This window comes from Henckelia pumila, chromosome 4 (genome assembly GCF_033568475.1).
Source record: "Henckelia pumila isolate YLH828 chromosome 4, ASM3356847v2, whole genome shotgun sequence".
Classification (NCBI taxonomy): domain Eukaryota; kingdom Viridiplantae; phylum Streptophyta; class Magnoliopsida; order Lamiales; family Gesneriaceae; genus Henckelia; species Henckelia pumila.
Genome location: NC_133123.1, coordinates 117,899,144 through 117,926,529, shown reverse-complemented (window position 1 = coordinate 117,926,529; position 27,386 = coordinate 117,899,144). Strand labels below are relative to the sequence as shown.

Here is a 27,386-nt window from a genome sequence, read left to right as displayed (position 1 = left end):
GGATCAATCTATTATTTTGTCAAAGGTCAAGCCCACCAGATCGAAAGCCCATCTGATTAAAAGCCCATTTACTAATCAGGCATGGTGATCCAACTCATAATTCCTTCTCGAGGATTATTCCTTCAACGATAAAAGAAGCTAGGTTTTTTTTTTTTTTTTTTTGTCTTTTTTTTTTTTTTTTTGCTTCAAAGAATCTAGATTCGTTAATTGGTTGTATTTGTGGCAACAATAAATCATCATAGGATTACATATGTCGAGTTTTGCTATCCTGCCCATCCACCGTGCCCACATAATGTGCCCACAATGAGGTGGCACTCAACTATTGGACGCACAATTCATCACATCCAATAGTTGAGTACCACCTCATGGTGGACACATTAGGTGGACACGGTGAGTGGGCAGGATAACAAAATTGTACATATGTCATCATCTCATTAGTCATGTATATATATATATAAAAATTTTCAGTTGCCCAACCAATGATGTCCAACTCATCCCGACAACTAAAACCCGGTAGTGGGTTTTAGTGATACGAATTTTTTTTAAAAAAAACAACTAAAACCCGGTAGCTGATTTTAGTGGTCGAAAACGAGTTGGGCAAAAATGGTTGGGCAGCTGAAAATTAATACATATATATATATAGAGTTTCTTTCAAGTGCCCACCTACCATACCCACCACCATGCCCACCAATGATGTGACACTATTCTATTTGATGTGATAAAGATGTGATAAATTGTAGGTCCAATAGAATAGTGTCACATCATTGGTGGGCATGATTGTGGGCACTTGAAAGAAACTATATATATATATATATATATATCATTATAGGATTACATATGTCACCATATTATTAGTCATATATATATATATATATATATGTATATAAATCAGTAAACAATTCATTTTGTATATGAAACGTGAAGAGAATGTATTCCACATTTCCTTTTTCTTCATCGTCTTGTGTTTTTCTAATCATCCATCTCATATTTTACAATTTTAGACTTTTATGATCTTAAATAAATATATCATTGACTTACATACAATACAATCACATAAATACATCTCGAAATCATCATATTATATATACACATACAAGCACTTATTCATATCTTTTGTTGGAACTTTGGGACCAAACCTAATAATTTCACCAAACCATTTTCAAAATCGACTAGCTTCTCACATGAATAATACACGTTAAAAATTCAAGTCTCAACTAAGTGCACCTCTTTCGTGTCAAAAAATAATGATATTAAAAAGGGTAAATTATACCGACATTTCTTCACACAAGTCCAAATTTGAATACACTACCACCTTTCCTAAATTGCACAAACCTCATGACAAGCATCAGTAGAAATGAATCCTCAATGCAAAGGTTTGCTGTTAGCAAAACAACTCCACCTGATTCCTACAAACCAAAAGCATAAATGGCTGGACTACATCTTCATTTTATGTAGCGATTTCATCAACCTCTGAGTTGAAAACGAAGCTAGGAAATGTCGTGGTTATGTCCCTAGATAAACCATGATATGATGTAGAGCTTGATTGTACATAGCAAAGAGATGGGTAAACGTGTAGAAACAGTATTAATTAAAATACCTCAAATATTGAAGGGTCATTATCTTCAACAATGAAGGATTTCGGGTCACAAAGTTCTGCCATTCTGATTTATCTATTTTTCCATCTTGGTCGATGTCCGCATCAAGGAAAGTCTGTCCATGATAAGAGTTAAATATTATCAAGCTAAATACCGTGAAGGGCAAACAATACACACGTGCTTTCAAATGGAAATAGTACAATATTAAAAGTATTATCGCTCCTATGCAAATGGGAAAGTAAACGTTCTTGAAACTGACATTAAGACTGACATTAAGAGCTCGTTTGGTTGGAAAAAACTAGGAGACCAAAAACATTTAAACAACAAAACAAAAAAACTCTCTGTTTAAAAATTGTAGTGTCTCGTTACAAAAGCGATTTTTAAAAAGCACTTAAAAAAGCTTTTTTTTAGAAGCTAGAATTTCTAGCTTTTGGGCTTTTGCTTCCAACTACATTTGAAAATAAAAACAAAAGTACATTTCAATATTTATCCAAACGTCAAAATCCTTTCAGCCTTTTAAACTAAAAGCACTTTAAAAAGCTGAACATATTTACCAAATTGGCTCCAGGTATTGTGCAGCCACTTGACAAAAGTACAGCTTAGCTTATGTATCCAAATTGGCTCTAAGTATTGTGCAGCCACTTGACAAAAGTATTGTGTACTACACTTACCTTATCCAATATGGTCTCGATGGTATCATCAGCCAATTTCATCTCAGATTCGCACAGCAGTGCTATCAACATTTGTTTAACCTGTAAACGACAAGAAGCAGAAGAATTGGTTTCACGAAGACAGTAGTATTCACCAATTTCTCCAGCAGTCTTATAAATGGATGATCTTCAGTGAGCTCAATCCTCGTATAAGAGAAGCAAAACAGATATGGAATGATGCATAAGAGAAATCTTCAATACTGTGAAGTTAATTGGCTACAAGCTTTTTAAATATAACAAAACGAAACCTCCCATCAGTATAAAGCTCCCAAAATATGATTAATACATCCTCGTATGTTTTTTTACATCCTCGTATGTAAAAACACGTCAACACCGATAATACTTCAACAGATAATAAAACAACAAACTATACTGGACTTCTGCTCAGATGTTCTAGAGGATAGGGGCAAGACTACAAAAAACAAAAGCCCAAACGATACAAAGCGCCCAGCATTAATAAACTATACAGAAGAATCTAGAAGGAGAGAGAGGAGAGGTTTGGCACTTGTAATGGGGGCGGAATAAGAAGGGAGAGTTGGTTATTTTCAGTAGACAATTTCTGGGTGGATGTTGCCAGTATTGCTAGGGGAAGAGAAAATTACGTGGGTGATTGGCTGAGCTTATAAACTTTACAAAACTGTTCATAAGCTTTTAACATTTGTGTGGTTAATATTTTTCCAAACAGCTTATAAAGTTATCAAAATAAGCAATATGACAGCATATAAGATGTTTTTAAAAAAGTCAAGAGTACTCTACTTTTTCGAAAAAGATCTTATTTTAATGTTTACATCTCCAAAATATCCTTGTATATTTTCATTCCTCACCATGTCTTTCCACCCATTAAAAAAAAAATTTAAAAAAAAATCTAAATTTTTCTAAATTAAAACGTGAAATAAAATTTATTTTAATATAGGATTAACATTTATGATAAAAAATTCTAAAATTAGTTAAATAACCTTCATAGAATAATACACTTTTAGTAATTTTGATAATAAAAATATCTAATAATGTCAAACACATCAACATCTCTAATTGTCTAAAATAAGTTTATCCAAACACTTTAACAATTATTATTTTTAAAATAAGATCTGACAGCTCATAGGCTTCTAAACAACTTATAAGTTGTTTGTAAAAAGTTTAGTCAAACAACCTCTATATCATGTTAGAAGATTATTCTTACACCAGAAGCCATATCCACCAGAGAGAGTTTGTCATAACTTGTAAAAGTTTAACTATTTCAATGAATCTACATTTTTATTATGATATTTAGCTTCAAATTTATCCTCATTGTCCTTAAATTGTTTGTTGGTTCAGTCGTTGTCCTAACATTTCATCGGTATTCAGTCCTAAAGATAATGGAGGGGGCAAGACAGTAAGATCATCACCAAAAGTGAAGCAAAACTAAAAGCACTAGAAAAGATAGTGGTAGTATAAAGGAGAAGTATAGGACTTGGGATAGATTAAATAGTAAATACTAAATACCCTTGGAGATGAAATAGTAGATGGAAATATTATACGAGGAGACAATAAGATTCCCTCAACAAGCCTCGATCAGGATTCCAGATATACAGGGATTTCCAACGATATGCAAAAGATGAACCTACCAAATTATTTTGGGTTAGACTGGCAGGTGGAGCTGAGTGTCGTCCTGGGGTTGTCTTGAGAATAGAAGGTGGATTTCAGGGTGTTGAAGTGGTGGTCAGTCATATTTATTAATTTTTATATGGGCTGTTTCACGTCTCATGGTCTTGACGCAATCCTCTAGAACCCCTAGCCGAAGCTCGTAACACACATGCTAAATATTTTATCAGCAAAATTTCTACCCACAATTCCTGAAATAAAATCTATCAATTTGCACTTCTAGGAGTACTACCAGATGTACATGAATCAACATAGGCTGTAACTGAGAAATGAGAAAAACAGCGAGAGAATAATCAAATTACGCCAGCACTTTTTTTGAATCAAGCATAATGTTATCCACAGACTAAATGTATTCTAGAAGTTGGACAGTAGACATTATTTTTTCTAAATAATGACAAAATGTATGGCTGGGAAAACACAAAAACAAGGAAATTCCTTGTATTGTTTTCACATGAATGTATGAATCGTAACAAGAAATTAATAATTATTTACCTCTTGTCGCTCAATATATCCCGTGTTGTCCAAATCATATAGCTTAAATGAAACTTCAGCCAAAGATAAATATTCAACAAATTAGATATTAGTTCGCTGAAATCTTGGAATACATAACAGTAAAATTTATAAACAGCAGCATTGGAATGTTTTGCCTAACTTACAATTGATTTTATCCTCTTGAGGTGCGTTTGGGTGGAAAACATTGAGTGATCTAACAAAATCACCAAAATCAATCGATCCCTTTCGCTTCACGTCAAAAAGATCAAATATCTGCAATCAGAATATTGTTGACCATATTATACCACAAGATTCATGTATTACAGGGGAAAAAAAAGTAATCACTGGAATGGACTTCAAAATAATTAAATGATATCAGTGTTGCAGCATTTATCAGCGCACAAAATGGGAAAAAACATAGATTGTGGCTCAATATTGTGAATTTTCAAGTACTTGTGCATGCTTATCCCAAGCATCAGAAGCAAACATTAGTCGAGTTCCTTCCGCCTAGATCCTCTAATAACAAGGTTTTCAACTAAAAGACCAGAGCTCCTTGCATCTCAAACTAATACCCTGGTTTAATTCTACATTATAATTCAGGAGATAATAAAAGTAGCCTTAGTTCTTCTCCAATCAGGTCTCTTCGCATGTAAATTAAATCTTGAATCGTGTATCTTTGATAGATAATAATATCAAATGAGCAAAGTGGAATTTTTCTGTTGTGCTAAATGTACGAACAATCTGAAGAAGTGCCAGATCCTATAAACTGTATAACTTCGGGCATCTTTAAAAGGAAAAATGCATCCTATATAACTGGTTAAAAATAGTTGGCAAGCCACTTCTCAAGATGCCAAGAGCAGAACCATATAGGGAAGGTTTTCAGATAAAGCGCTATCTACAATGATCGTTTGTTGCATTCCTACCTAGTTTCCACATTTCAGTAAGATTGACGAGGAATTAAATCAAGGGTCTCCAATTTTCAGTTGTCCACAGCTGGGAATCCAAAAAATAAATGGCAGGTACCATTTTGATACTGAAATCCATGAACCTGGGCACTCCATTCCAGTAATCCTCATTATAAGTTCAAGTTGAACCAATATACAGCCTACTCCATTGGAATACTTCCAAATCAACCACATGCACGAGAGCAACATACAATGAAAATTATCATAACTCAACCATACATCAACCGATGGCATTATTTTATTTTTCACAAATGGAAGTTCCATTTATGTAGTCACAGCAGAATACTCTATTGGACGGATGGTTGAGACTTGAGACCTAAAGTCAATAGATCATTAAATCATGGATTTGAGCGCTTCCATCATTCTTTTGGTTTCAAATAAAACAAGTAAATGCTTGCGCAAATATAACAATAAGACATTAGGTTCTTTCACAAGGATCATAATAAAGTTAACCATTAAAATTAATACTCAATTTAGAAACGAACGGATCCATCCCAATATTTCTTTTTGTACATTACCCGGTTAGCAAAAAGATTCTCTTTTTTCCTATTCTTGAACAAAGCCAATTGAAATTCTTCCTGCATTTTGATCACAATCGCAAATTCATCAGAATAAAAGTAATTGGTCTATCTTTAATGAATTGAGCCGACAAGTCAATAAAACAATTATCTCTGTTCAAAATAGAGAGAATCGTAGAGAGGTAAAACTGCCATATTACAAAACCAAATGAACTAGAGAAGAAGAGATCAAGAAATAGTTATATATAAGATCATGCCTAGCGACTAGCGGCAACACCAAGAAAACATTAAACACCAAATCACAAGCAAAGAGACAATTAATAAAAGGAAAAACTTTTTAATGCAAACCTCAAGAAAACACTTATACCCTACAAACTTATCTTTTACATATCATCTTGTGAAAAAAGTTAATCAACCACCGGTTAAGGAGCATCCAAGAGACAGGTTTTCAAAGTGCAAAAATTGTCTTCCATAATTAACCTTTTACAGTCTAAAAAGAGGCATTTTAACCTAATTTATTATCAAATAATTTCTTGATAAAAGCAAGCTAGCAAAATAATGCATCTGGATTTCTATAATACCAACTATGAGAAACACAATTCTTCTCTTAAGAAAACTTTTAAATGCATGCTATGTAAAGAAAGCCCGAAAACACCAGAACTGTAGGTGAGCGATATGCGAACCTACTTTAAGCTAAATTTTCAAAAAGAAAATGGCTAGAGCTGCAATTAATAATTTGTTAAAACTACCTTATTTATTAGCCCATCATCAATTACAGAACTGCTGATGCTCTTGAAAAGCTCAAATAGAGCTTCAACCTCACTCACACTAACTGCAATTCAAAAAGTCAAATATGCAAGTTCTACTTGTCATTAGACTAAAGGAAAAAAGAGAGAGGGAGAGAGAGAGAGAAAGAAAGTAAGAAGTCCAGCAACATCAAATCATAAGCAAAAGCTGGAAACACTCATGATTTCGAGTGAAAATCTTTTTTCTTTGAGGAGCAATAACTTGGGTAATACGACATAGTGTCAACATTAAAAAATATATATGAGCAGGAAGTTCACACAACTTTCAATGAAATATCTCTTCCATTGAGATTAAAGCACCAGAAAAAACATTGTCAGCGAGAGAACTTTTTTAAGGCCCAACACAAGCATCAAAGAATGGAATGGCGCGACTCCAAAAGCCTGAATACATCAGAGTACAAGGCAATGGAAAAGTGTATCACCAAGGAAGATTGAAGTGCTGGTTTATGCTGAAAAACCGTCATACGGAAGGAAAAAACAACTTGACTAATCCTACTTGATGACCATCCAGTATAGGAGCAAGGAATTGAAGCACAAGAAATCGAAATCCCAGAACTGCAATATGAACATTTTTGCACGTACAGTCTTTCATTGCTACCGACTTGTAAGAACTGATTGGACATGCTACTGTTAGGCGTTTCATCCATCCAACAAGTTGTACCCACTTGAATAACCAGGACCTTAATAGATATAATCATTAAATGTGTGACAGCTTTTACCATTCCGCATCAAATCACATAATGAAACAAAATATTTACATGGAAATGCAATTTTATATTCAAAAGTCATGAAACATTTCATTTTTCACACTTCAGAGTGGAAATATCCATTTTAAAATAGAAAAACAAAATAAACTAACAGTAAGGGGAAAAGGAACCACTCACAAGCAGTTTGTGAAGCAAGTAAAACTGGGTCTTCATGTCCAGGAAATTGCCTTCTTGCTGTAGACTGAAAACAGCCCATCAATCGGTGAAAAAAGCTTCCCAATTCACTCGCGTGTCTATCACCTAGGCATCATTACAACATATCATCAAAACAATCTTAACCTTGCAAATTACATGGCTAATTGGAACATCAAATCTTTCAATCAAATTTAAAGAATAAATTTACAATATTTCAACAATTGTAATAGCTAATGGACAAAACACTGACAATTCACGGTGATAACTAAATTGTGGCATAAATCACCTCACAAAACTCCTAAGTCAGCCACGGATCAGAACACTGAGCTAGGAGATAGCTTGGTGTCCGGTGAATGACATGCAATTTAAAATAAATAAAAATGCAATAAAAAAAATTCATTTGGGATATTATAAACATGCTGCACATCTCCTCTTCAGGTGTAAAAACAAGAATGACATACAATAAATGATTCATGCAAGCCAAAATTCCAGGCATTTCAGATAAAAGTTGAAAGATAGACCCAAAAAATATGTTAAATCCTTCGTCTTCTTGATTCCCCATGTAACGTAATCAATAGTCTTTTGTCTGGAAAATGGGGGGAAAATAAAAAAGATAAATCACAAAAAAATCGAAAGCAAAAAAATACTAAACTTAAATAACAGTATAAAAAAAACAAGCACGATAAAAAAGAAAATCAACTAGAATTACAATATCTAAATCATATCTTGTAGCAACGAATAAAAACGGAATCTACAGCCCTTAATCGCCATACCTAGTCAAAAGCAACAGAAAAATCAAGAACCGAATATCTAGGAACCATTAAAGAACCCTAAACCCAGAATTCCCCAACAAGAAAAGGATAAATAACTAAAGATAGGGAAATCCAACACTGACCAACAAAAACACGAATTCCGCGGAGAAAATACGACGCTTATGTGGAGTTCTTCGTGGACGATATAAACAGGGAATTTGATGTATATGCCCTAGGATTTTGCGGGCAAAATGCATATAAACGATTCAGGATCCTGTGTTGATTGGAAGAAACGGAAGCCTATTGGGGAAAGGCTGATCGTGAAATGAAATATGAATGCTGCGGATGGTACAGGTCACGCGCGATCGAAGCGCGTGACATTATAGAGAGGCGAATATTCCCATTTAGTATTTCCTATGACTGATCTTTGAAAATGGAGGAAATAGGTCAACTCTCAAATAGTAGTAATTTACTACTTGTTTCTCGGAATCGTTTATTTTTATTTTAGTTAATAACTTCCGTTTTCCAATTAATATTATATGATACTAGAATCTAGATGGTTTATGGTTTGGTAAGTGTAACGAGATTAAAACTTATTAAAAAAATTTATAAGCTTTTAGAATTTATAAATATAATTTATAAATATAAATTGTTTTAAGAGCTTATAAGTGGTTAGGTTTTATATTAAAAATAAGTTGTTAAAGTGTTGAAACTTATTTTAAATAACTTAAAAATATTGATTGTTTGATAATTTAAAATTTTTTTATTAATAAAATAATCAAAAAGGGTATAATATTATTAATATAATAAAATAGTTATATATATATATATATATATATATATATATATATAAACAAACGAAGTAGTTTTATACGTTTATAAATAAATGTTATATAAACAAACGAAGTAGTTTTATACGTTTATAAATAAATGTTAAACTTATTTATATATATATATATATATATATAATTAAATCTATTTTATATTTAAATTTAGAAAACTAAAAAAATAAATTAAAAATTTAATGTATCATTAATATTTCAAATAAAAATTGTAGTTAAATACTACTCAATAATACGTCAGACATTTTTTTAAAAAATATCCTAAGAAAAAAAATAGAAAAAGTTAGAACAAAAATCTTGTTAGGAAAGGAAGTCGTGGCGTAGAGAAACTTGTTAGGTTTGTAAATTATGTGGAGGATAAGACGATGATTAATGAAAATATAGAGGGATATTTTGGAAAAGAGAATTATTAAAATCAGATATTTTTTAAAAAAGTACATCCTCCTTACTTTTTTTAAAAACAGCTTATAAGCTGTCAAACAGCTTATTTTGACAGTTTATAAGCTGTTTTTAAAATTTTTTACCAAACAGATTTGTGGAGCTTATAAGCTCCAAAACAGCTGTTTTGTTTTGAAACTTATTAGCTCAGCCAAACACTCACTAATATATATATATATATATATATATATATATGTGTGTGTGTGTGTGTGTGTGTGTGTGTGCTTGGTTTGATAAATTATATGATAATGCATGAGTAGACCAAACACATGTTTGAGCTCAATGGAGGCCCATAAATCAAGGGTTAAGGCTCGGGTCTCATTCTAAGGCGTAGGATCGGCCCATGGAGGTGAGCATTGAAGAAGAAGCATGTGACTCCCAAGACGTGAGAAAGAGCTCCATCAAGTTGGACGGACCCTAACCATGAGATCTCTAGGATGAGCCAATAGCTTATGACAATACAGAATGAAATGTGAAATTGGATGTGAGGAGTGCAGATGAAAGAAGTGGAGGATGTTGGGTGTATTGGAATATATTGTATGTATTTTGTATATTATGTTTATTATCTTGTAATCTTTTATTGTTTGTAATCTTTATCTATCTTAGTTTTTTATATTGTATAAAAACATCTCGTGTATTCATTCTTTGAGATATATGAAAATATTATTCTCTCATTAGTTTCTATATGATATCAAGAGTCCATAGCCTACGTCACTAAAACCTAACCCTAGCCTCCAGCCGTCGCCCAGCCACTGGAAAAAATCTTCCTTTTTTTTTCTCGTTTGGCTCTATGGCTGCCACGGCAGCGTTACTACTCCGATCTCCTTCAGTGTCGCTACCCACACGCCCTTGAAGCTCACCTCTTCCAACTATCTTTCTTGGCGTCTGCAGTTCACGACTCTTCTCACTGGTCATGATCTCCTTGGCTTTATTGATGGCTCTCATCCTTGTCCAACCAAATCAATCACAAATGTCGCTACTCAAACGCTGAATCTTGAGTACACCTCCTAGATCTGTCAGGACCAGTTGATCTTGAATATCATCGTTGGATCGTTGTCTCCTTCCTCGATTCCATTTATTGCAACTGCTAACACCTCTGTTACCGCCTGGAACACCCTTGCTCTCACCTATGGAAATCCCTCTTGTGGCCGCATCACTCAATTAAAGACGCAACTTCGCAATCCGATCAAGGGCTCTCGATCCATCACCGAATTCATGCAGTTCATCAAATCTAAAGCTGATGAACTACATCCCATGAATGCTCCTCTTGATATTGAGGATCTTACCATCAAAGTTCTCCATGGTCTGGATGATGATTATAAGGAACTCGTCAATGTCATCCAGGCACATGACACTACGATATCGTTTGAGGAATTACATGAAAAACTACTCAACCATGAAGCCCATCGCGGTGCTCACCGGGATGCTCCAACCCTCTTCCAGCCACAGCTCTCTCCTTTGTTCGATCTAGCAGTTCCTACTATTGGGCACGGTCTACCACCGTCCCACGTCCAACCACCGTCATCCGTTAACCTAGAACCTGGCCCTCTTAGTTGGGCCACCTCCTCATAATTCGGTGCATAGTCAGTGTGCCCCGCGCCCATATCTCGGGTGTTTATAGCTCTGCAGTCGTCAGGGCCACTGTACTCGCGGCTGACCGGATTTCCAATATCTGCCAGCTCTTGCGATTGCGCCTCCCACTTTCTAGCCTTGCACGCTTACACCATCCTCTCTGTCTGACTGGATCCTTGATTCTGGTTCCACTCACCATGTGGCCTTTTATCTTGCCAATCTCTCCATGCACGCTACCTATGTTGCCTCTAATGATGTTGTTGTTGGTGATGGTGTTGGCCTCCCCATCACTCAAACAGGTTGTCTCTTACCACCTTCTACTCCGTGATCCCTAAAGTTCTCACATGCCCTTTGTGTTCCCTCAATTAATAAGCAATTTTTATCGGTCTCTCAACTTTTCAAAACTAATGATCTTATTGTTGTTTTCTCTTTATCTCCCTTTCAGTAAAGGATCATCACACCGGGATCATTCTCCATCATGGCCCACTTAAGGGAGGTGTCTACTCCTGGTCTGCATCCCCGCATTCTCCACCACTAGCACTCTCGTTTTCTGTCGTGTCATTGCCTGTTTGACATAGTCATCTAGGTCACCCGTCTGGTCGAGTCTTACGTCAAATAGTTGTGTCTAATTCATTATCTTCTTTTAATTCTCCATGCGTCAATTTAATTTTAATTCTTGTTGGTGCAATAAAAGTCATAAAACCTTTCATGACTCCTCTATTTCTTTTCAATTTCCCCTTGATTTAGTTTTCTCTGATGTTTGGACTTCATCAGTTCTCTCTTGAGATGGTTATAAAATACTATGTTATATTTATGGACCACTATAGTAAATATATATGATGGTATCCCTTAAAATGAAAATCGAACGTTCTTCCTGTCTTTAGATGTTTTAAAGCTCTCGTTGAAAAACGGTTTAATCGTCATATTCTCACCTTATACATTGATAATGGTGGTGAATTCCTGGCACTCAAAGATTTTCTTGGTTTGCACGGTATTTCTCACCTGACCACCCCCTCACACCTTGGAGCATATTGGTTACTCAGAACGTCGTCACCGTCTTGTTTTCGAAACTGGCCTCGACCTTCTTCACCATGCGTCGGTCCTTACTCGTTTCTGGTCGTTTTCCTTTGCCACTGCAGTCTATCTCATTAATTGGTTACCTAAACACAACTTTTCCTACAAGTCCTCCTTTGAATGTGTTTTCGTTGTTCTTCCTAATCTCTCCAAGCTTTGCATCTTTGGTTGTATGTGTTATCCATGGCTTCGCCCTACGCTTCGCATAAGCTTTCCCATCGCTTTTCTCCATGTGTCTTCTTTGGCTACCCAGAGTGCCTATCTCTATATCGAGTCTTCCTTTGCCATAATATTTGTCTCGCGTCATGTTGTTTTTGTTGAGTTCGAGTTTTCATTTGCCATTGATGGCTCTGGTGCTGGTACTGGTTGGTGGTTTCCCTGCGGAGGATTTCCCCATCTGGAGATTCTTCACCTCTTTGTTCTCCTGCGCCATGCACTATCCTGCCCACATGCTCTCTCCAGCCTGCGCCCATACAGGAACAACCCGAGCACAACTCACGCTCCCTCGGTCTCCTGAACCCACCCCAAACCGGTCGCACCAACCCCACCCACTCCCTCGACTTCTCGTTCTCCCTCTCATCCTATGGTTACCTGCTCCAAAAATAATATTGACCGGCTAAATCGGTGTGATATAAATCTACTGGCAAGCGTACCAGGTCAAGTAATAGTAAAGTGGACAAAGAGTCCAAGTATCGATCCCACAGGGACTGTTGTCAATTCTCAAGAATTAATTATTTTACTTAATCTAGATAAAATCACAAAACGCAATTTGATTTAAATAAAATAAGAAAATAAAATAAAAACTGCTTAAGAAATAAGAATTAAAATAACTGAAGATAAAATTAATTAAAACGAGACAACTAAGACACACGTAGGTACCGAACAAATCATGTAACATGTAATCGATTCAGGACTCAGATTTAATCTTAATTCACGGGAATTCTCCTAATTTGTTCAAAGGACTATTTCTAGAACAATCAAACCTATTCAAATATTGATGAACTAATCTTTCGTAATTCTAATCAAATTTGAATGCATTAAATATTTATGAAAATTAAGTTTGCACCCAAACCGCACACTGAAACCGAATTCTATTTCTAGTCGGTTTTACAATATGTTGATTATAAAAGTGATCAAAATTGAAACCTCCTCTGTCGACTTGGAATCGATTAACAAGCAAGCAAACAGTTGATCAGACTATTACAAGACAAATATAAATCTGACAATCAATAAAATAAAATCAACTCTAAAAAATCCCAAACAAACATCCAAGTTTTCTACATGAATTTGTTCGGCCCAATCACGCCGTCTTGGTTGAAAAATAACTACTCAATAATTGAAACTAGAATTAAACAAAAATAAAATAAAAAGAAAGAACAGAAGAAAGAAATAGCGAAGAAATATTCTCTGCTCCCAGCCGCCGCCTTGCGTCTGCGTTATGCGTGTTGGAACCCCTTTCTCACGTCTGAATAAGTCCCTTAAATATGAGTTTAAAAAGCTCATGAAAAATAGCCCGTAAAATAAGACTTTTTAATTTCCGAAATTCTGATTTTTTCTGATTCCCGACATCTCGCTCGAGCGAGAGACTCTCTGTTCCGAGGAATAAAATTCGCGTATCGCTCGCTCGAGCGAGCACAAGCTCTCGCTCGAGCGAGCAAGTTTCTGCCCGAAAAATAACACACACAGAAATCATGCACGGTTCCCTTCATTCCTTGCACCAAACTCCTTCTTCTAAGTGCGTTAGCGCTTCTCCCTAGCGCCAAACACAAGGGCAAACGCGCTACAACACTCACCAACAGCGCAACTTTCAACCTGCTCCGAGCGACAAAGTTGAAAAATTCATATCTTGGGTTCTAGCCGTCGGATTGACTTGAAATTTGGACAGCAGCTTCAAAACATCTTGAACTTCATTCTGATTTGTAGAGATCAGATTTGGATCTATCTAAAATTAAATATGATTTTTCGATCAAGGCTGCTCCGTAATTAAGTCTTCAAAAATCCATTTTCCTATAAAATTAACCGAGAGAGTGAAATACACACACATGAACTTAAAACACATAAAAACACATAAAAACAATATTGATGCACACAAAAATATATGTAAAAATATCACAAACTAATGCATACAAAATGCACTTATCAACACCCTCATACTTAAGTCTTGCTCGCCCTCGAGCAAGACATGCAAAAACAAAATGCAAACAAAAACATAAGTAAGGGCAAGTCACGAATGTGCACAGCCTCTGAGAAGTTCAATCACCAACAAAAAAAAAATCACAGACATGCTCTCAAATTTTCATAATACACCTTCGATTTAACGTGAACGTGTGTGTGTGAAATGTCATTCCAGTTTCATGCAACTTAGACCGAATTCGTCTCAAAACTGCTTAGCAACCTATAACAAATCAGTGCAAGTTTCACTTTTCAAGTACTCATTCCTTCCAATGACCTCTAGAAAAAAAAACCACCTCCCTTGAGATAATGAATTACACACCTCCGGATTTTGCACCCGGTATTTTTTTTGCCCCAATAATTACCCGCTGACTTAGCTATAACTGGCTAGGATACAAAAAATCTTTCTCTTTTTTTTTTTTCTAATCCTCTCGTCTATAGCCCGGATGGAGCATCAACCCCATTTTACCCGCTAACTTAGCTATGGAACAATGATTAGGATTTCAATCATTGTCCAAGCCCGGATGGAGTTGTAAAAATATTTTTTTTTCTAGATGCGCCCAAGATCATAAGTGTAAACTAGAGCCTCATCAAAATTCATAGAACACAATCAAGATCCACAAACCACCTATTGCCGTGCAATGGTCAAACAGACAGAAACTTCATCAAATCTTTCGTTACACTCCACTGGTCTAACACAAGTGCTTATAAATATTCACGGTTCAACCTACAGTTTCTCATGTCAAGTCAAGAGCAAATTTTTTTTTAAAAAAACAATTTTTCAAATAAACTTCATCATCATTGGCTATTATGACTCATCTTACTCATGCAAGACTAAACAAACAACAACAACAACAAACTAGATGCAAACAAACACAAAACATGACAGATGCAACACAAACAATGCAATAAACAAGTCTACCCCCCCATACTTATCCAAAGCATTGCCCTCAATGCTTCAGAACAATGAACAGAATGCATAACAAACACACAAATGCAAAGACAAACAAAAACACAATGAGAACAAAAATAACACTCCCCTGGTTTTCGATTCATCCTCTTCCTTCTTGACAGTATCAGCTGGGACAGCAGCAGCAGACTGTGTATATCAGCAAGCTCGGCAAACTGGAATGGGAAAGAAGTAAAAATTAAATAAAAAAAACAAAAACCAAAAATAAAATAAAAAACAGGGGAAAGAACACTGGGTTGCCTCCCAGTCAGCGCTAAATTTATAGTCTACAGCCCGACTATGCAGAAGCCACCATCAAAGAGCAGCTGCCGCCCATAGTAAGAATCATACGACTCTACGTATGGGTCTAGATTTCCTTCGCCCTCAAGCTTGGCGTGATATTGACATGGAAAGCTCGTCGGTCCAACAACAATTGGTCTGAAATTTTTCTTTTGGAAGGAGACTCCGAATCTAGGCTGAAGCTCATAGAGGATGGAATATGCTGGAGGTGGCGTCAATGGCAAGAAAGAATCTTCTAACGGTGTACATGAAACGACCATTGACGAGGTAAAATATGTAGCCTTGTATGTTTCTTCCCCCTACATTGTCACTTTTGATTCATCCTCACAAGAAGATTCCTCAAAAATTATTTTCTCGTGCTCTGGCTCAATTACTTCACTCTCTTGGCAAATCTCAGAGACTGGTTCTCTATGAAGCGCAATCTGTTCATCCAAAAGACTCAAAAATTTGATGCGGCTTTCGAAGAACTGGTTTGTCTCTTCCTGCCTTTTCACAAAATTCTCCAACTGAGCCACATGATCCTCAAAATACCCTATGCACTCTTTTTGATGCTCCGGTGGTTGGTTCGCAAAAATTTGTGGAGTTGAATTCTGGAGGATATTTGTGACTCCAACCTTGCAATGAAGGATCACAATGCCAATGGTAGTCGAAATCCGCCATATCATTTAACAAGTGCATAGCACTGTCTTCATCTCTTCTGAACAGGTGACTGCTAGTGGCCAAGGCTCCATAATCCACCCAACTTCTTGTAGTCTCATCCAAACCACCATAAAAAATCTGAGTGAGCGTGTAGTTCAAAAAATTATAGCATCGAAATATGTTCGCCAAATCATTGAATCTCCCCCAAGTAGCATAGAAAGGCTCCGAATATTGTTGGCCAAATGATATGAATTCTTAATGTATGGAAGGCAAACACGACTATATTAAAATCGTACCCTCAATCCAATAACAAAAGAAATCAAGAAATTGCCCAATCTTGAAAACAAGTAAAAAGTTTTGGATTATTCACCTCTAGTTTACTTGAAACTAGCAACAAATAATCACGAAGAGAAAAACAATTGATCACAACGGGACCTTCAGAAAACCTGTTTCTGACAACCCACGAGGATAATCAATCGACAAATGTCACAAAGTTGAAAAACTTTGATAAGTTTGATTTTTGGGGTAAGCAAAAGCTTAATAAAATTCTAGAGAGAATTTTAATTGATAAATATCAAAATCTGAATTCTTAATTATTATTAAAATAATGAATGCTTGTTGTATTTATAATACAACTATAAAATAATAAAAGATATCGCAAAATAATTCAAAATATAGCTAAAGATATCAAAGATATCTCCTAAAAGTTTCCTAGTAGGAATAAAACTCTCAAAAATAAAAAAATATCATAAATACTCATAAATCCAAAAACATACACTACACGCCATACTGTGTGTAAGTGCGGCAGCGCTGGAGCGCTTGGCACATAGCGCTGGAGCGCTCCGTACAGAGCTGGAGCTCCGATGGACTAGCGCTGGGGCGCTTCAAAATACGAAGGTTTGGCGATGGAGCGCCGGCTTTGAAGCGCTGGAGCGCTGTCCTGTCGTGAAAATCCTTCATTTTCTTGATCTTTTTGGCCTTCAATAGCATTATAACATCTTCCAAATTGATCTTCAAGTACTCCAACTTGATTGCCATGAATTCCAAATCCTTCAATTCTTGATTGTAAATCACGGAGCAAATCTTGGAACAATATGAATCTTCGAGCACCTCCTAAATTCATATCACCAAACCTTGTGAACACCTGTCGATGATCCATCTCCAAGCACCTCACAAGAAAAAGAGAAAAAAATTAAAATTTAAAAATAATCAAAGGAATGAAAAAAATAGGAAAAAAAAAAATCTAGTCTCAAGCAAATAATCTATCCTAATATTAACTAAACAGTCCCCGGCAACGGCGCCAAAAACTTGACCGGCTAAATCGATGTGATATAAATCTACTGGCAAGCGTACCAGGTCAAGTAATAGTAAAGTGGACAAAGAGTCCAAGTATCGATCCCACAGGGACTGTTGTCAATTCTCAAGAATTAATTATTTTACTTAATCTAGACAAAATCACAAAAAGCAATTTGATTTAAATAAAATAAGGAAATAAAATAAAAACTGCTTAAGAAATAAGAATTAAAATAACTGAAGATAAAATTAATTAAAACGAGACAACCAAGACACATATAGGTACCGAACAAATCATGTAATATGTAGTCGATTCAGGACTCAGATTTAATCTTAATTCACGGGAATACTCCTAATTTGTTCAAAGGACTATTTCTAGAACAATCAAACCTATTCAAATATTGATGAACTAATCTTTCATAATTCTAATCAAATTTGAATGCATTAAATATTTATGAAAATTTAGTTTGCACCCAAACCTCACACTGAAACCGAATTCTATTTCTAGTCGGTTTTACAATATGTTGATTATCAAAGTGATCAAAATCGAAACCTCATATGTCGACTTGGAATCGATTAACATGCAAGCAAATAGTTGATCAGACTATTACAAGACAAATATAAATCTGACAATCAATAAAATAAAATCAACTCTAAAAAATCCCAAACAAACATCCAAGTTTTCTACATGAATTTGTTCGGCCCAATCACGCCGTCTTGGTTGAAAAATAACTACTCAATAATTGAAACTAGAATTAAACAAAAATAAAATAAAAAGAAAGAACAGAAGAAAGAAATAGCGAAAAAATCTTCTCTGCTCCCAGCCGCCGCCTTGCGTCTGCGTTATGCGTGTTGGAACCCCTTTCTCACGTCTGAATAAGTCCCTTAAATACGAGTTTAAAAAGCCCATGAAAAATAGCTCGTAAAATAAAACTTTTTAATTTCAAAAATTCTGATTTTTTCTGATTCCCGACATCTCGCTCGAGCGAGCACAACCTCTCGCTCGAGCGAGAGACTCTCTATTCCGAGGAATAAAATTCGCGTATCGCTCGCTCGAGCGAGCACAAGCTCTCGCTCGAGCGAGCAAGTTTCTGCCCGAAAAATAACACACACAGAAATCATGCGCGGTTCCCTTCATTCCTTGCGCGTTAGCGCTGCTCCTTGCGCCAAACTCCTTCTTCTAAGCACGTTTGCGCTTCTCCCTAGCGCCAAACACAAGGGCAAATGCGCTACAACACTCACCAACAGCGCAACTTTCAACCTGCTCCGAGCGACAAAGTTGAAAAATTCATATCTTGAGTTCTAGCCGTCGGATTGACTTGAAATTTGGACAGTAGCTTCAAAACATCTTGAACTTCATTCTGATTTGTAGAGATCAGATTTGGATCTCTTTAAAATTAAATATGATTTTTCGATCAAGGCTGCTCCGTAATTAACTCTTCAAAAATCCATTTTTCTACAAAATTAACCGGGAGAGTGAAATACACACACATGAACTTAAAACACATAAAAACACATAAAAACAATATTGATGCACACAAAAATATATATAAAAATATCACAAACTAATGCATACAAAATGCACTTATCAAATATCTTCAAGCCCAACCCTCGCTTTAGCCTCACCGTTGTCACTAACACCACTCTTTCAAGCCATCCACGCACACTACAGCTATCCAAGATCCTCGTTGGCATGCCGCAATTTCAGAGGATTTGATTATCTTTTCGCAATGGAACCTGGAATTTTGTCTTTGTCCCATCTCAAAATGTATTGGTCTGCAAATGGGTGTTTCGGATTAAACAAAAATCCAATGGCTCTTTTGACCTTTACAAAGCTCGCCTGGTTGCAAAGGGATTTCATCAACGCCCCTTGACTACACTGATACTTTCAGTCATGTGCCAAAACCCACTACAATTTGTATTTTCTTATCCCTTGCGGTTTCTTATGGGTGGCCTCTTCGTCAGATGGATGTAAATAATGTCTTTCTGCAGGGTCAGCTAGATGATTGTGTGTATATGGTGCAGCCGCCAGTTGATCATAATGTTCCATCCTATGTCTGCAAGCTGAACAAAGAAAATTATGGTCTTAAGCAGGCGCCCCGTGCTTGGTACACGGCCCTTCGGCAAATTTTAGTCAGTATTAGCTTCACTGCCTCCCATGCTGAGTGCTAACACATCCCTATTTATTTTTTGTTCTCGAGGTGTTACTATGTATCTTCTTGTCTATGTTAATGATTTGATTCTCACAGTAAAGAATTATGGAGTCATCCAGGACTTCATTGATCAATTAAGTTGTCGGTTCTCCGTCAAGGCTCTGGGCTCCTTGTCTCACTTTCTTGGTGTTGAAGTGGATTCCTATGCAGGGGGCCTTCGTCTCTCTCATAAAAAAGTATTTGCTTGACATCCTTACCAAGGTTAACATGACTAACTCGAAGCTGACTCAATCTCCTATGGTCACATCCCCTGTGCTACAACTGTTTGATGGCTCGGTCCCTACGGATGCCACCATGTATCATCAAATGGTTGGTAGTTTACAATATCTATGGGTGTCAAAACTCAACTCAACCCGTCAACCCGAAAATATCGAGTTAGGGTTGGGGTTTTTTGGGTTTGGTTCGAATTGGGTTGACACGAAGGCTAACCCAGAAAAATTAATCGGGTTCAGGTTGGGTTCGGTTCAACCCGAGTTGACCTGAGATGACCCAAAATTTATTATTATTATTATTATTATTATTATTATTATTATATAAAATTAAGAAATATTTGCTACATTTTTATACATTGATGTTTCAAAAAAAATTATTTTATATTGATATAATATATTTTCATCATTTAATGTTTATTTTGCACAATTTTTATTTTTTAAAATAATTTTTTATTTTTTCTAGTAATTATACTTTAAATTTTCTACAACTAAACTTTTAAATTTAAATTAAATATAAGATTATATTTTTTTATTATATGATTAAATTAAATATTAATATTATTATTTTGTGTTTTAATTTTTATTTAATTATTTTGTTAAAAAATGAAAAAAAAAATAAAATCGGGTTGGTTTAGGTTGATCGGGTTAGTCGGGTTTGAGTTCGAGTTTGGGTTGGCCATTTTTGGGTTGGTTTGGGTTCGGGTTGAGAAATTTTAAAAAAATCTTTTCGCAAACCCGATCTAAACCCACCTGACCTACCCGAATTGGCACCCCTCGCCCAGATATTGCATTTGTTGTTAACAAACTGTCACAGTTTATGCACTCTCCATCATTTGTTCATTGGGGGGGTTGTCAAGCGGCTTTTGCACGACCTCAACAGTACGTGCTCCTATGGTCTTCTTCTCCAACGTCATAGTTGCTCGTTCTTTTACTGAAGCTGATCAATATCATGTCGTCGCCTCTGCCACTGCGAAGGTGCAACGGGTTGGCTCTCTTCTTGCTAAACTTGGTGTTGTTCATGCGCCTTCTCCCATTCCACTTGATAAGTGCATTTTGTGTGCATTATTTTTTGTTATTTTTATGTTTATTTTGTGTGCATTCATTTTATTTTATGTATTTTTATGTGTTTTAAGTGCATGTGTGTGTATTTCACTCCTCGGGTTGATTTTGTAGGAAAGTGGATTTTTGAAGTGTGAATTATGGAGCAGCTTTGGTAGAAAAATCATATTTAATTTTAGAGAGATCCAAATCCGATATCCACCATTCAGAATGAAGTTCAAGATTTTTGAAGCTGCTGTCCAAATTTCAGCTCGATCCGACGGCTAGAACTCAAGATATAAATTTTTTAAAATTGTCGCTCGAAGCAGGTTGAAAGTTGCGCTGATGGTGAGTGTGTAGCGCGTTTGCCCTTGTGTTTGGCGCTAACAAGAAATGGTGGAGGCGCTATCGCGCTAAGGAAAGGGAGTTTAGCGCATTAATGAGCGCGTTAGGAAGAAGGGAACTGCGCATGAAGTCTGTGCGTGAGTTTTTCTCGGGCAGAAAATGTCTCGCTCGAGCGAGAGTTGATGCTCGCTCGAGCGAGCGAGACGTGATTTCAAATCCTCGGAGCAGAAGAGTGTTCGCTCGAGCGAGCCGCGGGACCAGAGTTTTATTTTTGAAAAATTCTTGCGCGGGAAGGATTTTATCTTTTTAATATTTGGGACCTATAAATATAATTTTTAGCATCAGAATAAGGGTTCCACTTCCAGATTTTCAGAGACGGTGGCTACTACAACTTGGGAGAAAAGATTTCTCGTTTCTTCTTCTTTTCTTATTTTTATTTTCAATTCATGATCAAAAACTTTGTTTGAATTATGAAATTGATTCTTGAGTAGTTTTTCTCTTTCGATCAAGTCCACGTGATTGGGCCAGACAGTTTATGTAAAAACTTGATTTGTTTATTTGAGACTTTCAGACTTGATTGAGTTTATTGATTATCAAATTTATCTTTGTCTTACAAATTTCTTGGCCAGTTGTTTGTTTGCTCGTTAATTGATTCCAAGTCGACAGAGGAGGTCTCGAATTCGATCACTTTGATAGTCAACATAGTGTAAAACTGACTAGAAATAGAATTCGATTTCATTATGCGGTTTGGGTGTAAACTAAATTTTCACAGTTATTCATGCATTCAAGTTTGATTAGAATTACGAAAGATTAGTTCATCAATATTTGAATATGTTTGATTGTTCTAGAAATAGTCCTTCGAACAAATTAGAAAAATTCCCGTGAATTAAGATTAAGTCTGATGTCTTAGATCGACTGCTTGTTACATGAATTGTCTGGTACCTACGTGAGTCCTTGATCAAACTTTTACCAAATTGAGTTAAATCCAAATTTTCCAGCTTCGTTTTAGTTTATTTAATTTTATTTGCAATTTTATTTGTTAGTTAAAAATTGAAATCATCCTTTTAATTAGTCTAGATTAGGTAGAAATAAATATATTTTGGTAATCATTTTTATACAGTCCTTGTGGGTTCGACACTTGGACCTTTGTCCACTATATTATTACTTGACCTGGTACGCTTGCCAGTTGAATTTATTCACACCGATTAACGCGGTCAAGTTTTTGGCGCCGTTGTCGGGGACTGTTTAGTTAATATTAGGATAGATTATTTGTTTGAGACTAGACAATTTTTTTTCCTGCATTTGTTTATTTCTTAATTTTTATTTTATTTTTTTCTTGCTTGTGAGGTACTTGGAGATGGACCATCGACAGGTGTTCACAAGATTTGGCCAGCAATACTTGGAGCCTTTCTATGCTGCTTGGGGGAGATTCAATGATTTGGCGAACAGATTTCAATGCCATCAGTTTTCGACTTACACCCTCACTAAAATTTTTTATGGTGGTTTGGATGAGATTACAAGAAGTGGGTAGATTCTAGAGCTTTGGCCACTGACAGTCAATTGTTTAGAAGAGATGAAGACAGTGCGATGCACTTGTTAAATGATATGGCAGATTTCGACTACCATTGGCATTGTGATCCTTCATTGCAAGGTTGGAGTCACAAATATCCTCCAGATAACAACTCTAAAAATTTTGCAAACCAACCATCGGAGAGTCAAAAAGAGTGTGTAGGGTGTTCTGAAGATTATATGGCTCAGTTGGAGAATATTTTGCGGCAACAGACACAGACAAATCAATTCTTAGAAAGCCGTATCAAGTCTTGGAGTCTTTTGGATGAACAGATTGCGCTTCTTAGAGAACCAATTTTTGAGATCTGCCAAGAGAGTGAAGTAACTGAGCCAGCGCATGAAGAAATAACTTTTGAAGAATTTTCTTGTGAAGAAGAGCCAATAGTGATAGTGGAGGAGGAAGAAACATACAAGGCTACTGTAGTGACCCTGCATGGTATCACCTACTAACTGACAACTAATAGCATGCATTAAACTTAATACAACAAAATAACTTAACAGAGTAAAACGTGCGGAAACATAACCATAAATTACATATCAGCTTAGTATAAAAGTGTCAAGCTTATTCATCAGTAGTGATACAACCATATCGAAATACTTAAAAGTAAACATTATACAGCTATATCGAATCATGTTGTATAACTAAGGCCTGCTCCCTAATCCTTCCTTGAACCACCAGCTCCGTCCATCCTGCGACCCGCCCCATGGAATAGGGTGTCCAAGATAACAACTAGGATGTGAGCGCTAACGCCCAGTACATAAACATGAGTACACGTATAAATATGATGCATGCAACATGATGACTGGTAAATGGTCATCTGAAAAGTCATGCTCAGTACCGACGCCACATGAGTGCTGCCACCACACGGATCAACCTCTGGGTGCAACCACACTTATCAAGTACACCAGAGTAGTCAGACATAAATGTCCCCGCCGTCGTGGTAATCTCAGTGACAGACTATCGAGTATAGAGCTGAGCGGCTCTATAATCAGGTATATCAAGGTATAGGCTCAACGTGTATATGCACATGACATATGAATATAGAAAACGGTAAATCATATATCATGCCATATAATAATGCCAAATAAAAGCAACATATAAACATGTATACTCGCTGGCAATCTCAGTCAATGTGTACGTACCTCTAGGCTAGTTCAAGTATAGTAGGATCCTAGGTTCCAAGCCTATATTCAAAAGTTCACCGTATCACTACATAAATTCTATAAGTCTTAACTAAGCTAATAAGTACTCCCAAAACTTAAATAGATTCCCGAACCATACCTTCGTCCGTAGATAGCCCTTTGGAGTTGCTAGTCCCGGATGACTATAACTACTCCTTGGCTATTCCAGAACCTCTATTATAACCGATAGGGCCCTCAAGTGTATAACTCACACTATATAACTGAAGAAGGAACCTCGGGAATTCGTATTTCAAATTATGACTCCGAAGAGCCCTATTTATAGCCAAAAATCCGTCGGAGTTTGGAGCCTCCGAACTGGGTTCGGACCCTCCGAACCTGCATGTACGACACTTGTCAAAAATTGCGGATTAGTCATCTAGCATTGCTGTCTGGGGGAGTTCGGAGCCTCCGAACTGGCTGAGTTTGGAGCCTCCTAAGTGCTGGGTTCGGATGGTCCGAACTTTGTATTTGAGTTCGGCAGGTCCGAACTCATTTCGGTGCCTCCGAACTTTCCGAGACCCTCAGGACCCTTCCTACCATTTTCGGATGTTCCGGAGCTGATTTTCCACTTATTTTTACCAAATAAGGACTCCTTAATCATGTTTTACATATCATTATCTTAAAATGGAATCTGGGTTACTACATTCTCCCCACCTTTAGATATTTCGTCCGCAAAATAAAATCTAAAGACAAATCAAGATAATAATATGAAACATCAAACCATGTTTTATTACAACAACTGTAATTACAACTACATGGTAATCAAAAATACAAAGCAAACAACTCAGGATATTCTGCTTGCATACGACTCTCAGTTTTCCAAGTTGCTTCTTCAACGCCTCGGCGCTGCCACTGTACCATCACAAGTGGTATAGTCTTGTTCCAAAGAACTTTCTCCTTTTTGTCTAAGATACGGATTGGTCGTTCAACAAAATACAGATCTGGCTCTAGCTGAATATCAGTAGACTGAATCACATGAGATTCATCAGCTATATACTGTCGAAGTAACGACACATGAAAAACATTATGTATACTGGAAAGATTTGGCGGTAAAGCCAAATGATATGCAACATCTCCGATCTTTTCCAGTATCTGGAAAGGTCCAATAAAACGAGGAGACAACTTGCCTTTCACGCCGAATCTCATCACCTGCCTGAAAGGTGATACTCGTAGAAACAAATATTCACCAGGCTCAAACTGAAGTGGCCTGCGACGAATATTAGCATAACTGGCTTGTCTATCTTGAGCAACTTTGATCTTATGCTTGATCAAATCTACCTTGTCTACAATCTGCTGCACCAATTCAGGACCCTCGACTTGTCAATCCCCGACTTCATCCAAGAATAACGGAGTACGACACCGTCGATCGTACAATGCCTCGAAAGGTGTCATATCAATACTACGATGATAACTGTTATTGTAGGCAAATTCGATCAAAGATAACTGATCCTGCCAAGATAAGCCAAAGTCCATGACAGAAGAACGTAGCATATCCTCCAATGTACGAATCGCCCGCTCTGACTGTCCGTCAGTTTTCGGATAATATGCAGTGCTCAAACTCAGAGTGGTACCCAACGCCTCCTGAAACTACCCCAAAAACGTGAGGTAAATCACGGGTCTCTATCACTGACTATGCTCACTGGAATCCCATGCAATCGCACTATCTCCTGAACATGCAATGCGATCATAAGAATACTCCCGGTTATAAGGAATAAAGTGTGCTGATTTCGTCAAACGGTCAACAACGACCCAGATAGCATCACACTGACGTGAAGTCATAGGTAAGTGGGTAACAAAATCCATAGTTACGTGCTCCCACTTCCATTCGGGAATCTCAAGATTCTGCAATAATCCACCTAGTCGTCGGTGTTCAGCCTTGACCTGTTGACAAACCAAAAATCTTGAAACAAATTGATACACACTCTGCTTCATCCCTTTCCACCAGAATCTAGTTCGCAAGTCTTTATATATTTTCATGCTTCCAGGATGAACTGATAATCGACTCCTGTGAGCTTGAGATAGAATATCGTTCCTGAGCTCCGCAACATTAGGTACAACCACTCGATTAGAAAAGCACAATAAACCATCTGCCTGAAAATGAAATCCAGATGTATTAACTCCATTGGCTAAACATGCCAAACGCTGAGTCTTAACATCAGATATCTGAGCATCTCTGATCCGAGAATACAATGATGGCTCAGACAAAATAGTATATAATCGAATCTCATTTCTCCCTTTCTTGTGCTTGAGCGTAAAACTCAATGAACAACACTCTTGAATCATATGAGATATTTCACTAGTCTGAAGTGCAGAAAGTCTCACCTGCCGACTCAAGGCATCAGCAGTAAGATTAACAGAACCTGGATGATATTTGATTTCACAATCATAATCCTTCAGAAGATCCATCCAGCGTCTCTGTCGCATATTCAACTCCGCCTGAGTGAATAAATACTTCAAACTCTTGTGATCTGTGAATATCTCAAATTTCTCGCCATAAAGATATTGCCACCAGATCTTGAGTGCAAATACAATGGCGGCTAACTCGAGATCATGTACTGGATAATTACTCTCATGTGTCTTCAACTGTCGAGAAGCATAGGCAATAACATGTCCATGCTGTGTCAGAACACATCCTAACCCCTGACCAGAGGCATCAGTATAGACAACATAACCTCCTGATCCAGAAGGTAGAGCTAGCATAGGTGCAGTAATAAGACGTCCACGCAGCTCGTGAAATGACTCCTCACAATCCGAGGACCATATGAAGGCAACATCTTTCCATGTAAGCTGTGTCAAAGGTTTGGCCAACTGTGCAAAATTCTCGATGAACCGACGGTAATATCCAGCTAGACCCAAGAAACTACGAATCTCAGCAACCGTCGTCGAACGAGACCAGTTCAGCACTGCCTCTATCTTACTAAGATCAACAGATATCCCTTCATTAGAAATCAAATAACCGAGAAACACTACCCGATCAAGCCAGAATTCACACTTGCTCAATTTCGCATACAGCTGCTTATCTCGTAACGTCTGTAAAACAATCCTCAAATGCTGTGCATGCTCATCCTTTTCATGAGAATAGACAAGAATATCATCAATGAAGACGATGACAAATCTATCCAGATATTCTCGAAATACCTGATTCATCAGATTCATAAAGACTGCCG

At 36.8% G+C, this 27,386-nt stretch overlaps 1 protein-coding gene across 6 annotated transcripts; it reads right to left on the bottom strand.

Annotated features, from left to right (window-relative positions):
• Positions 1-1,037: 1,037 nt before the first annotated feature.
• LOC140861367 (calcineurin B-like protein 9) lies at positions 1,038-8,753 on the bottom strand. Of its 6 annotated transcripts, none has more exons than XM_073264385.1 (9): positions 8,525-8,753; positions 7,612-7,734; positions 6,671-6,753; positions 5,922-5,981; positions 4,603-4,711; positions 4,439-4,491; positions 2,267-2,347; positions 1,598-1,710; positions 1,038-1,406 (listed from the first exon to the last, which is right to left on the bottom strand). In XM_073264385.1, exons 2-9 carry the CDS (start codon positions 7,688-7,690, stop codon positions 1,382-1,384), a joined length of 603 nt encoding a protein of 200 aa, XP_073120486.1. In that variant the 5' UTR covers positions 7,691-7,734; positions 8,525-8,753; the 3' UTR covers positions 1,038-1,381. The 6 variants fall into 6 exon arrangements, with proteins under 6 accessions (XP_073120486.1, XP_073120485.1, XP_073120484.1 ...); XM_073264384.1 differs by lacking the exon at positions 8,525-8,753 and adding an exon at positions 7,310-7,407 and having other exon boundaries at positions 1,038-1,511; positions 7,612-7,735; XM_073264383.1 differs by having other exon boundaries at positions 1,039-1,511; positions 7,612-7,727; positions 8,525-8,750.
• Between the last annotated feature and the right edge of the window lie 18,633 nt (positions 8,754-27,386).